This window comes from Oncorhynchus keta, chromosome 24 (genome assembly GCF_023373465.1).
Source record: "Oncorhynchus keta strain PuntledgeMale-10-30-2019 chromosome 24, Oket_V2, whole genome shotgun sequence".
Lineage (NCBI taxonomy): Eukaryota > Metazoa > Chordata > Actinopteri > Salmoniformes > Salmonidae > Oncorhynchus > Oncorhynchus keta.
In genome coordinates, this window is record NC_068444.1 from 25,390,125 (window position 1) to 25,403,718 (window position 13,594).

General features: G+C 44.4%; 1 protein-coding gene across 1 annotated transcript in view; it reads left to right on the plus strand.

Annotated features, from left to right (window-relative positions):
• tanc2b (tetratricopeptide repeat, ankyrin repeat and coiled-coil containing 2b) overlaps positions 1–13,594 on the plus strand; it is a 133,088-nt gene that overhangs the window by 94,561 nt on the left and 24,933 nt on the right. Inside the window, 10 exon segments of the mRNA XM_052478001.1 lie at positions 216–347; positions 3,866–4,147; positions 4,372–4,499; positions 5,893–6,124; positions 6,730–6,899; positions 7,257–7,535; positions 9,575–9,742; positions 9,956–10,116; positions 10,379–10,487; positions 10,613–10,735. Coding sequence (XP_052333961.1) covers positions 216–347; positions 3,866–4,147; positions 4,372–4,499; positions 5,893–6,124; positions 6,730–6,899; positions 7,257–7,535; positions 9,575–9,742; positions 9,956–10,116; positions 10,379–10,487; positions 10,613–10,735 — 1,784 coding nt within the window.

Sequence of the window (13,594 nt, forward strand, 5' to 3'; positions counted from 1 at the left end):
ACTTACTCAGTCTTGACGACCAAACCGCCTCAGGATGCTGGCATGAGCTATCATAATACTGTATGTGAATCAAAGCTGCATGTGAATCAAATGGTTTCTTTCTCTCCTCTTCCACACACACATTACACACACACACACACACACACACACACACACACACACACACACACACACACACACACACACACACACACACACACACACACACACCTCAGCCACCAGCTCGGCTCACCTGGAGGACCTGACCTACCTGGATGATCAGAGACACACTCCGCTGCGCACGTCGATGCGCATGAATCGACAGAACACACACACCGGACCAGGCCACGCCCAGACCGACCTCAGAGGTAAGACAGGAGCACTATAGCCCTTCAGAAGAGACAGGTTGCTTCCCAAATGACACCCTATTCTCTATAAATAGGGCTCTGGTCAAATGTGCACTATATAGGGAATAGGGTGACATTTGGGACAACCATAATGTTCTCCCCTCGCCATTCTTCCTTCTTTACTTATTTAGCCACTAATGAACTCATCACAGTCTTCTGCCATCCAGTCATACAGTATAGGGATACAGCAAGCTGCTGCCTCAAGTGCTTTCACATTTCACACTTAGCTGTGTGTCTCCATAACACATCTACAAAATAATAATTATATCACATGAGCGTGCATGCTTCTGCATGTGTGTGTGGGCTCCCCATAGCCAGCTGCAGAGTAGAGGGCTCTAGGCCTGGTACTCTCCGAGCTCTACAGCCACTTGTTTTTCTCCTCTCCTAAGCGCAGCCAAGTGTGTTTACAAGCCGGCCCACTGCATCCAGGCATGCTCCTTGCCTCTTCCGATCAGTGTTAGCAACCTTCCTGAGTAAACTACACCACTACACCTCCTTACTTCAGGGAGAGAGACTTACTTAACTAGTTGGTATGGCCGCACAGTGAGTTTTAAAGGAGAACAAATTGTCTGCTATAAAAGTAGCTATGGTCGCAAAGGGAGCAACACATTGCTGCTATACTATAGTGAGTATGTATGAGCGGGTTGTTGTGCTAGTCAGATGGTAACCAAAGGCTGAAGCGTCCTCCTTGGTTGGCACTGCTTCACTTCCTTTGTTTTATGTTGTTTGATGCTGTCATGGAAATCAAGAGACTAGCTCAGTGATGCTGTTTTAAGCCCAGTGAGTGAGTCAGAGTGAAGATAGCAGGGAGAAGAGACCATGTGTCCCAAATGGCTCCCTATTTAGTGAACTACTTTTGAACAGGGCCCATAGGGGTCTGGTCAAAAGTAGTGCACTAGATAGGGAATAGGGTGCCATTTGGGAAACGACCATGGTACAGTAGCTTAGCAAGAGATGGTGATAGACCTGGTGAATCAGGCAGATGCAGTTTCTTAGATTGCCTCCCACCTAATACACTCATTCTAGACACACATATGCAGGCACAAAAATCCATGCATGCAAATGTATGCACGCACGCACGAAGGCAGACACATACACGCACATCTGTGGAGTAGAGCTGTCTGGGCCTAATGTAACCCTGGTCCTTCATGTGGAGAAGACTGAAGTACCACTCCTCCTCACCTCCCTCTATTCTTTCAGCCTCCCCTGCTCTGAGTCATCCTCACCTAGTGAATAATTAAAGTGTCTGAGTGAGCCTTTCCGTCTGGACACGTACACACACAGTGATACCACTCTGTCTAGCTGGTCAGGGGGAGAGAAGAGGAGCAGAGTGATCCCTAGGCTTATACCTCTCACAGCCTTGTCTATGCAGGAAGTGATGCAGCTCCAGATACAGCACCCCCCATAGACCCGCTCCCTCCTTCCTGCTCACAACATGGCAGCCATGTTTCTAGGATTTTATCACCTTCAGCAGACCAGCAGAGGCACTATGACTTAGCTAATAGGCCTAATGCGTAATGGTCTTTGCCATAGACAACTGCTAGTGCTGAGTAGTACCTTGTGTGAGGTGATTACAGTGGGAGAAGAGACTAAATGCCAGCCCTGTATTGGCGCTGGCATTTAGTCACTTAATGAGATTAGCACCACTTAATGCAGGACACCGTATTAATTGACATCTGCTATGGCCGGTGCCCGGTCTAACTAACACACAGTGAAGAGAAAGTGTTGGGTGTTTGTTTTTTTCCATTACTGATATCTACGACTCTCTTTCGTAGTCTATGAGATTTTATTAATCAGTTTTAGGATCGATTGAAGGGTGGCAATGCAGAAAACATTTTCGTTGGTTTGCTGCATCCCAGCAACTGTTTTATGCCAAGGCTCAGTGTGTGTCTCTGTGTCTCTGTGTCTCTGTGTCTCTGTCTGTGTCCATGTTTGTGTATTGTTGGTTTTTGTTTGTGGTGATTCAGCGAAATTGAGTTTATCAAGTTGTGTTGACTGTATATACATAATATATGGTGTTGCTGATGTCAGGCTATATTCACAGATTGGAAGTAGTTTTTCCCCAGGTATATCTATACTACTGCACTACTGTGCAGTCATCAACCATTTTTCCCAACTTGTTATTATTATTATTATTATTGGTTTAGCTGTAAAACATGCTTGGCCCAGCACTTTGTACGTTTTGGGAAGGAATATGTTATATAAATAACAGCAATTGGAGCTCATTATATTGTGATGCTCCTTATGTAACACACACACTGTTCATCACACGTGTTCTCCCCAGCCCTGACTCATGGTCTGTCTATTGCATTTATGTTGTACTGTGTCGCCTGCCCTAAACCAATAGATAGATATCACTTGACCACAGGATATTTCTTTCTGGGAGTGTACTGCCTTACAATAGATGGATCTGGAGATGTTATTATATCATATTAGTTGATATCTGATGCTGCAGTCTCCATCTCCTATTGCGGCTCTCTGTACCAGTGTTGGGGGCCGGTTCCATATTCCAGTTCTTCATTGGAATTAGAATTGGAATTTCAGTTATTTCCTGAATTGAAATGTAGTTGACCTTTAACCACCAACCCTGCTCTGCACCATTAGCATACTGCACACGGCTGCCAGCGTCCATTCTGTTATGCTTCCCATGACCCTGTCTGTTCTTTCATTGCCTCCTATTTTCTCTGACTTCTGTTTGTCTCAGCTTCTGCTAACAACCATGCCTGGCAATCCCAATCACGTAAGTTTACTTTACTTTAATCTGGTTACATGTCTGGTAACATGCATTTTGTCCATATTTCCACTGATGTTGTTTCAGATAATACAGTTAACTGTAAAATTAAGAGAAGTAGGAAAAATAACTCCTGTTTTGATTTGGTCCTTCTCTCATCTCCAGACATATATTTTAGTCCAAACGTAGTTCACATCCATTTGTTTTTTAATACTACTCTTGTTCAGATGAACGGATGCCCAGACAGTCTTTGAAAAACAACACGTTTATCTAATGACTCCCCCTAGTGAGGAAAAATAATAGTATTTGTGTTAGGACATACAGGTTTCAATTGTGAAACAAATTAATATTTCCCTTGAATCCCTTCTCTGTCACACATGATTACAGCAGTGAGTACAGTAGGGATTACAGTAGTGATTACAGAAGTGAGTACAGTAGGGATTACAGTAGTGATTACAGCAGTGAGTACAGTAGGGATTACAGTAGTGATTACAGCAGTGAGTACAGTAGGGATTACAGTAGTGATTACAGCAGTGAGTACAGTAGGGATTACAGTAGTGATTACAGCAGTGAGTACAGTAGGGATTACAGTAGTGATTACAGCAGTAGGAGGAAGTCCCATGACAGTCAGGACTCACTATAGGCCATACACACTCATTATCTTAATGTAGTAGCAGCATTTCTCTGTAAAATAAAGAGCAACCATTGTAACTGTCCATCCTCTCTCTCTCTCCCCCTGCCCCTCCAGTGCGGTTTGCCCCATACCGGCCACCTGACATCTCCCTGAAGCCCCTCCTCTTCGAGGTGCCCAGCATCACCATGGACTCCGTCTTCACCGGCCGTGATTGGCTATTCCAGGAGGTCGATGCCCATCTCAACAGAGGCAACAACATCCCCAACCTCGGCGTAGTTGTCGTGGGCAACATTGGCTACGGCAAGACAGCCATCATCTCTCGTCTGGTTGCGCTGAGCTGCCACGGAACGCGCATGAGACAGATCGCCTCTGACTCTCCGCAGGCCTCTCCCAAACGTAGGCTAAGATACTCATGAATAGAGAGTGCTATTAAAATGGCCACAACCAACAAGTCAGCTTTCAATAAAGTTTCTAAAAAAAACATTTCTGTTGAACCAAATAGAGGTGGAGTGCATGCTTTGCTATTGTTGGAACGGCAGATTGATCCTTTAAGCTGATATAAAAATGGTTTGACAAACATGCCATTGGTTAAATCCTCTTCCTTCTATGCTTCTTCTCAGATGGAGAGCTCCCCCTTACTCAGCCCCAGCCGGCCTATAGCACAGGTACTCTGGGAGGGGGCAGCTGTCCCGGGACCCCTGAAATGAGACGACGCCAGGAGGAGGCCATGAGGAGACTGGCATCTCAGGTTAAAAAAAAGATGACTCTCCAATAACAATTATACCCTCATTGCCAAGCTAGCAGACCAGTTAGAATGCATGCCCAACACATCTTCATACTAAGTGACATGCTAGTCTGGATTTTGGACCAGTTTCATAGCATATTTGAGACATCAGTACACAAGGCTAGCTGTTTTAATTGCAAACATCCAGTTTGGCCTAGAAACATTCTTTCTAACAACTCTTTCTCTTTCAGTGGAGTAAACGTGTTAACATTTATGAACCTGTCTAGTCTGAAGTTAAATATGAATGATGTGTGAGGCGGTGCTTAGTGGCTTCCCTAAATCCCCACACTACTCACATCATACCATAGCCCCAGCTTCCCCTATCCCCTAAATGGGGGTGACAGACGCGCCTTGCCATCTGTAGCCCCAGCCCCAGCCCCATTCCTCTCCCCAGCCTGCTGCATTATGCAGATGTGTTTAAAAAAGAAAAAACAACTTTGCCAGGGAGCCTTATGAAATATGTATACCTGCAGAAAGCCATTTCCCAGCCAAGCTATTATATCTTGTTAACTCGATGCATTAATAATTGAGCCCGCTCCCACTTTTCTCCCTTTGTTTTAAGCTCTGTTTTATTCCTCTGTGACTCAATTAGCATTTTATCCTGATTTGTTATTTTATCCCTGCGGTTTCCTTGATGAAACAGAGGAACAGAGGCTGGCGCTTGGTCCACGTCAACTGTCATAGTCCCCGAGCTGGACACACCTTGCTGGTGGCGCAGCTTACTAATTGCTTCACTTTACCTCTCTCCTCCTCTTTTTCATTTTATTTTTCTCTCCTTACCTCTTTCACGCCCATCTGTTCTTTGTATTATCTGCTCGTGGCAGTTTATAAAGCTTTGTGCTCACTGTGCTGAGATTGTATTATTATAGAGAAACACACTGAGATTACTCATCTGTGTTGTGCGGATAATCATTTAGACTTTTGACTCCTCTGGGTGTCCGTCTAAACATGCAATTAAACACACACTCATTCACATTCATCTTTTCTCAACGGCAGGGAGCTCTGAATTATTTATTGGCTGAAAAACGGAAAGAGAAACGAGACGTAATATGTTCATTACACTGCAATCATCCACCATGAACTAGTTGACTCACTAGTTGACTCACCAAATCAATTGTAGCAGCGGCAGTTTATAAAACCTGATTCTGATTGTCAAAACATAGAAAACAAGATCGTGTTCATTAAGCACCAATCTGAAGAATGACCTGGACTTGGTCCAATAAGAAATGCACATTTTATTTTTAAATGTTTTTTCAAATGTTTTTGCTACAGTGTGACCTAATAACCTGAACCCGTCTTATATTTTCCACCCCCTTTTACTGACCTACCATGTCTCCCCCCTTTCTATCGCCCCCAGGTGGTGGCGTACCACTACTGCCAGGCGGACAACGCCTACACGTGCCTGGTGCCAGAGTTTGTCCACAACGTGGCAGCGTTGCTGTGTCGCTCGCCACAGCTCATCGCCTACAGAGAGCTGTTGCTCAGGGAGCCACAGCTACAGAGCATGCTCAGTCTGCGCTCCTGTGTTCAGGATCCCCTGGCCTCCTTCAGAAGAGGAGTTCTAGAACCCCTAGATGCCCTCTACAAAGGTGATACAATTCTCTGCTATAGGCCCTGGTTAAAATCCCTATAGGCCCTGGTTAAAATCCCTATAGGCCCTGGTTAAAATCCCTATAGGCCCTGGTTAAAATCCCTATAGGCCCTGGTTAAAAGTAGAGCCCTATAGGCCCTGGTTAAAATCCGTATAGGCCCTGGTTAAAAGTAGAATCCTATAGGCCCTGGTTAAAATCCCTATAGGCCCTGGTTAAAAGTAGAGCCCTATAGGCCCTGGTTAAAATCCCTATAGGCCCTGGTTAAAAGCCCTATAGGCCCTGGTTAAAAGTAGAGCCCTATAGGCCCTGGTTAAAAATAGTGTGCTATAAGCCCTGGTTAGAAGAAGTGCACTATATAGGGAATCTCTGGTCAAAAGTAGTGCACTATATAGGGAATAGGGTGACATTTGGGGGACACCCCTAGAACCCCTGGACGCTCTCTACAAAGGTGATAAAACTGTCTCTACTCCTAGTGACTCTGTCAGTGGGTGGGATCCTCAACACATATGTATTCTTGATTTTAGCAAGAGTACATTAGGCAGAACATTTGCAATCATGTTTTTTGGTCCATATTGACTCTTTTCTCTGTGTGTGGTTTTCAGAGAGGAAGATTGCCTCTGAAGAAGACCTGGTCATCCTGATAGATGGGCTAAATGAGGCAGAGTTCCACAAGCCTGACTACGGAGACACCATCGTCTCATTCCTCAGCAAAACCATCAGCAAGTTTCCCCCCTGGCTCAAATTGGTGGTCACTGTTAGGACCACATTACAGGTAGACACATTATACTCATTACAGTCCTCTACCCCTCCATTAAGCGTGTGTCCATTAAAAACATACAAGATTACACTGTTAACACCAAACAAGGATAATTGTCTTTTGATAGAGTTTGTCAATAGATTGACATCAGTGGAAGATTGCTTGTACATCTTGTTACACTGCCCACGCATCTCTTTCCCTCACCCACTTTTCGTCTTCCAACCCCCTTCATCCTCCTCTCTCCTCCATTTATCCCTTCCTCCCACTTTCTTCTCCCATCCATCTGCATCCTCCTCTCTCCTCCTCCTTCCTCCTCTCCTTCATCCATCATTCCTCCTTCTCCCTTCATCCTCTCCTACTTCCCTCCTATAGGAGATCACCAAGCTGCTCCCATTCCACCATATCTCTCTGGATGGTCTGGAGGAAAATGATGCTATAGACCAGGATTTACAGGGTTATATCCTGCACCGCATCCACAGCAGTCCTGAGATACAGAACAACATCTCTCTCAACGGCAAGATGGACAACACCACCTTCGGCAAACTCTCTGCCCACCTCAAGGCCCTCAGCCAGGGATCCTACCTGTACCTAAAACTCACCTTTGACCTTATAGAGAAGGGGTACCTGGTCCTCAAGAGCTCCAGCTACAAGGTAAGCCTGCATGGGGGGTGTAATTTACAGTGTGCATTATTTCCTTGCTTTTATTCTTGTCTTTATTATTTTTCTTTATCCTAGTTTTAATTTTACCAAACAAAAATGTAAACAAAACTTCACATTTTAGAGTGGTGTTTATTGTAAGGTGCACCTGTGTAATGATCATGCTGTTTAATCAGCTTCTTGATATGCCATACCTGTCAGGTGGATGGATTATCTTGGCAAAGGAGAAATGCTAACTATCAGGGATGTAAACAAATTTGTGAAGAAAATATGAGAGAAATAAGCTTTTTGTACGTATGGAAGATTTCTGGGATCTTTTATTTCAGCTCATGAAACATGGGACCAACACTTTACATGTTGCGTTTATATTTTTGTTCAGTATATATAATGCACTCGGAAAGTATTCAGACCCCTTGAGTTTTTCCTCATTTTGTTACATTACAGCCTTATTCTAAAATTGATTAAATCGTTTTTTTTTCAATCTACACAATAGCCCATAATGATAAAGCAAAAATAGGTTTTTACTCAGTACTTTGTAGAAGGATCGATTACAGCCTCAATTCGATACAAGCTCTGGAGTGGCGCTGCACAGATATTTTCAGGTGCAAAGATGCTTGATCGGGTTCAAGTCCAGGCTCTGGCTGGGCCACTCAAGGACTTTCAGAGACTTGTCCTGAAGCCACTCCTGCATGTTTTTGGCTATGTACAGGTCGTTGTCCTGTTGGAAGGTGAACCTTCGCCCCAGTCTGAGGTCCCAAGCGCAGGTTTTCATCAAGGATCTCTCTGTACTTCATCTTTCCATCAATCCTAACTATACTCCCAGTCCCTTCCACTGAAAAGCATGATGCTGCCACCAAGATTCTTCACCGTAGGGATGGTGCAAGGGTTTCTTCAGACGTGACGCTTGGCATTCAGGCCAAAGAGTTCAATCTTGGTTTCATCAGATCAGAGAATCTTGCTTCTTTTTTTTCTTTTTTTTCTTTTTTTGTTGAATTTTACCCCTTTTTCTCCCCAATTTCTTGGTATCCAATTGTTGTAGTAGCTACTATCTTGTCTCATCGCTACAACTCCCGTACGGGCTCGGGAGAGACGAAGGTTGAAAGTCATGCGTCCTCCGATACACAACCCAACCAAGCCGCACTGCTTCTTAACACAGCGCGCATCCAACCCGGAAGCCATCCGCACCAATGTGTTGGAGGAAACACCGTGCACCTGGCCACCTTGGTTAGCGCACACTGCGCCCGGCCCGCCACAGGAGTCGCTGGTGCGCAATGAGACAAGGACACCCCTACCGACCAAGCCCTCCCTAACCCGGACGACGCCATTTGTGCGTCGAACACGGACCTCCCGGGCGCGAACCCAGGGACTATGATGGCAGAGCTGGCGCTGCAGTACAGCGCCCTTAACCACTGCGCCACCAGGGAGGCAGAATCTTGCTTCCTTTAGGTGCCTTTTGGCCAACTCCAAGCGGAGACACAATCCTGTCTCGGACCTCGAAGGACAATTTGGTTTTTGCTCTGACATACACTGTCAACTGTGGGACCTTATATAGACAGGTGTGTGACTTTCCAAATCATGTCCAATCAGATCAATTTACCACAGGTGGGCTAAAATGTAGAAACATCTCAAGGATGATCAATGGAAACAGGATGCACTGGAGTTCTCACTTCGAGTCTCATATGAAAGGGTCTGAATATTTATGTAAATAAGGTATTTCTGTTTTTTTATTTTTAAGAAATTTGCAAAAAATGTTTAAAAACCTGTTTTCGCTTTTTTAGCTATGGGGTATTGTGTGTAGATTGATGAGGAAAATGTTTTATTTAATCCATTTTAGAATAAGGCTGTAAAGTAAACAAATGTGGAAATAGTCAAGGCCTCTGAACACTTTCTGAAGGCACTGTATGTGTCATTTACATGTTTTATACAGAACATTGTATTGCACTCCCTATCTAAGAAATATGCTAGAATAATGATTGACTGACTGATTGATTTATTTGTTGATAGAAAATATCTGATTGATTCATTGATCCCAGGTGGTGCCCGTCAACCTGGCAGAGGTGTACCTGCTGCAGTGCAACATGCGTTTCCCTACCCAGTCGTCCTTCGAACGGGCCCTCCCCCTACTCAACGTGGCCGTGGCATCCCTCCACCCCCTCACTGACGAACAGATCTACCAGGCTATCAATGCCGGCTCCCTGCAGGCAAATACACTTATTGCACTGACGGGGAACCGTTTGCATTTCCCATAGTGAAACATGTCACACTTAGCCACCATGCGAACACTACCTGGGCATGTGCAGTTGTATACCGGATAGCAACGATACTGCCCGTGAAAAAGAACAGCCGTAGCAAAGCTCCTGGGCATGTGCACAGCTAAGAAGATAAGTTTCTTGGTTTCACCCTCTTTGCTGCAGGGTACGCTGGACTGGGAGGACTTCACACAGCGCGTAGACAACCTAGCCATGTTCCTGGTCAAGAGGAGGGACGGGACCAGGATGTTTGTTCACCCATCCTTCAGGGAGTGGCTGATCTGGAGGGAGGAGGGGGAGAAAACCAAGTTCTTGTGTGACCCCAGGTCAGTGGGTGGATGGGTCTCCTGGTGTGTAGGGGGTGGGTACTATATGAGAGACTGATGTAGTCTTGGATAGAGTTACAAAAAATTCCCCAAATTCCTAGCTTTTCCAGAAATCACGGTTAGACGTTTCCTATAATCATTAGGGAATTAACAGGAATAAGCATGTTCAACTAACTGTCAACAACATTACATCTAACTATCTACTAACCCTAACTATTTGTGCAGAATCTCATGGTTTATGTTCCTCCCTGTCTCCCTGTAGGAGTGGCCACACCCTGCTAGCCTTCTGGTTCTCTCGCCAGGAGACCAAGCTGAACCGACAGCAGACCATTGAACTGGGACACCACATCCTCAAAGCACACATCTTCAAGGTTCACCTAACCACAATGCCTACAGACACGCACACAGACTCACACACACACACACACACACACACTTTCGTATGCACACAGCACAACTCAAAGCAGTGACAGCTCAAATTATGTCTATATTTCAGGGCCTAAGCAAGAAGGTTGGGGTTTCCTCGTCCATCCTCCAGGGGCTGTGGGTTTCCTACAGCACAGAGGGCCTGTCCACTGCTCTGTCCTCACTTAGAAACTTGTACACTCCTAACATCAAGGTACTGCTACAACCTCTACACTCTTAACATCAGGGTAATTTACTGCTTTTCCTTCTTAACTCTTAACATCAGGGTAACTTACTGCTTTTCCCTTTTAACTCTTAACATCAATGTAATTACTGCTTTTCCTTCTTAACTCTTAACATCAATGTAACTTACTGCTTTACCTTCTTAACTCTTAACATCAATGTAACTTACTGCTTTTCCTTCTTAACTCTTAACATCAATGTAACTTACTGCCTTTCCCTTTTAACTCCTATCATCAAGGTAACTTACTGCTTTTCCCTTTTCTTTAAAAAAAAGTATTATTTATTTATTACCCTTTTTTTCTCCCCAATTTCATGGTATCCAATTGTTTTTAGTAGCTACTATCTTGTCTCATCGCTACAACTCCCGTGAAGGTTGAAAGTCATGCGTCCTCCGATACACAACCCAACCAAGCCGCACTGCTTCTTAACACAGCTCGCATCCAACCCGGAAGCCAGCCGCACCAATGTGTCAGAGGAAACACCGTGCACCTGGCAACCTTGGTTAGCGTGCACTGCGCCCGGCCTGCCACAGGAGTCGCTGGTGCACGATGAGACAAGGACCTCCCTACCGGCCAAGCCCTCCTTAACCCAGACGACGCTAGGCCAATTGTGCGTCGCCCCACGGACCTCCCGGTCGCGGCCGGTTATGACAGAGCCTGTGCTTTTCCCTTTTAACTCTTATCATCAAGGTAACATACTGCTTTTCAGTGTTGTCTTCAAGACCACTCGAGTCCGAGTCTAGACCAAGACTCGAGGGAGACTCGAGGGAGGCTGAGACCGAGTCAAGACCTAGACCGGGCGGGGGAAGAGGGGTCACAGGGGAAGACCGGGCGGGGGGGACCTAGACCGGGCGGGGGAAGAGGGGTCACAGACAGAGTCAAGACCGAGACCAGAAAAATGCGAGTTCAAAATTCATAATTGCAATTTTGTCAAATCCCCACCATAATAAGAGTTCAAAATGTCCAGTATTTCTGTGTTCATATTTCAGAACAACATATGGTTTCTTTAGACATTCAGAATAGTGAATAGATGCTGCTGAAGGCAAATAGAGCCACTATACAAATTCTTACTAACCCAAACACAGTGGAGCACAATGAGCCTTCTACACCTTCAGAGAAGGGCTAAGGATTTATAAAATAATGATTATAATAATGATCTGATTTAATCTCTTCAGTTTTTATTGGAAATGAAAGGGTTAACACTGAAGAGAAAAAATATCCTATCAGGATTTTTCTTTGCTAGTCTCTGGGGAGATAAATCTAGCAAGCTAAGTCAGCTATTGGCTAAGTCATCAGAAACGAGATAAAGGCATCTGCCATTCAACTGTATTAGGGCAACATTTTGGAGTGACGGTGGAATCAACCAATCACATTTTTACTTAATGGGTGGAAGCGATTTTACAAAAACGTATGGAAGAGTCTGCCTTCTTGAAGGCCAATAGCTAGGCCAATAGCGAGCAGTAATTTTCCCACGGTCTAGCTAGCTAGCTTTTGTTGTTGGCTAGCTTTCAGCAGCTGCAGCAGGTGTTATCAAAGAGGATGTTGTTGCTAAATCTTATTAGAATATGTTCATATACACACCCAGGAAGAATGACACTTTTCAAAAATGTTCTGACAAGCTACCACTTAGATATGGTCATTTTCACATTTTCATAAATTCTTAGAATGTTTGGGAACTATATATACTAAGGCATTTGTGAAAATTCTATAGCAATGTAGTGTGGGAAAGGAGCCATGCATCTGGACAATGAATAGGCACTGCAGTAAATTAAACTGAATAAAAACATCTGTTTTGTCCAGAACCGGAGTCTACACAGACTGGTGCGCTATAGCCAATCAGAGCTACAGTAGGCTTTTATACAAACAAGCCATAGAACACATTCGCCAAAAGCCACAAAATATAGCTGAATGGATTTCTGCAAATATGCCAACACCACTGTAGTCCTCTTACATGTGGGAACGTACAGTCCTATTTATCAAACAACCATGAAAAGGCTCTCTCTCCCTCAGTTATGTACATCAGCAACAACAATATCAACTAATGCTAGCCAGAGCGAGATTAGCTAAAATCTAATGAAGGAACATCAGATAAACCCTCTCAAACTTTTTCTGCTAGTTGACTGTCAAAATTGCACTGATAAATGATGGGGAATTGTAGCCTCTTCATCCTTCTGCAGCTTACCTTCCAATGCATGCTTGTCCCAACCAAGCACCCAAGCTAACTGGCTAGCTTGCTACTTCCAGACACAAATGAGAGAACACCTCACTCTGACCATTTTACTTGCCGTAGCTGAGCAGGTTAGACTGTTTACATGTTATCTAGAGCACTTTTTTTGTCTACGTTTGCTGACACCGGTCATATTCAGCAGGTGTTGTGCTTTTGTAAATTCATCAGTTGTTCTGCGGTGCGCTCTGGCAATTTCAGATGAAAGTGCTCTGAAATCGTAGTAGATAGCCAGAGTGAATTTGGCATGCGCAAGAGATATGCTAACTGGAAAACATTCGTTGACGTTCTTGCTAGCTAACCAAATGACACCTGCATCTCTAGCTGTGTATAGCCATCGAAAAACGATATGAGGGGAAAAAGTCAATCACTTACCCACTCTTCCAATGGCTTGACATCCTCCTAGCAGCTAGCTAGAGTTAGGCTCTGTGTTTTTAGCATGCTACATACACTACCGTTCAAAAGTTTGGGGTCACTTAGAAATGTCCTTGAAAGAAAATATTATTTTTTCTACATTAAAATAACATCAAATTGATCAGAAATACAATGAAGACATTGTTAATTAATGTTGTAACAGTGAAGAGGCGACTCTGGGATGCTGGCCTTC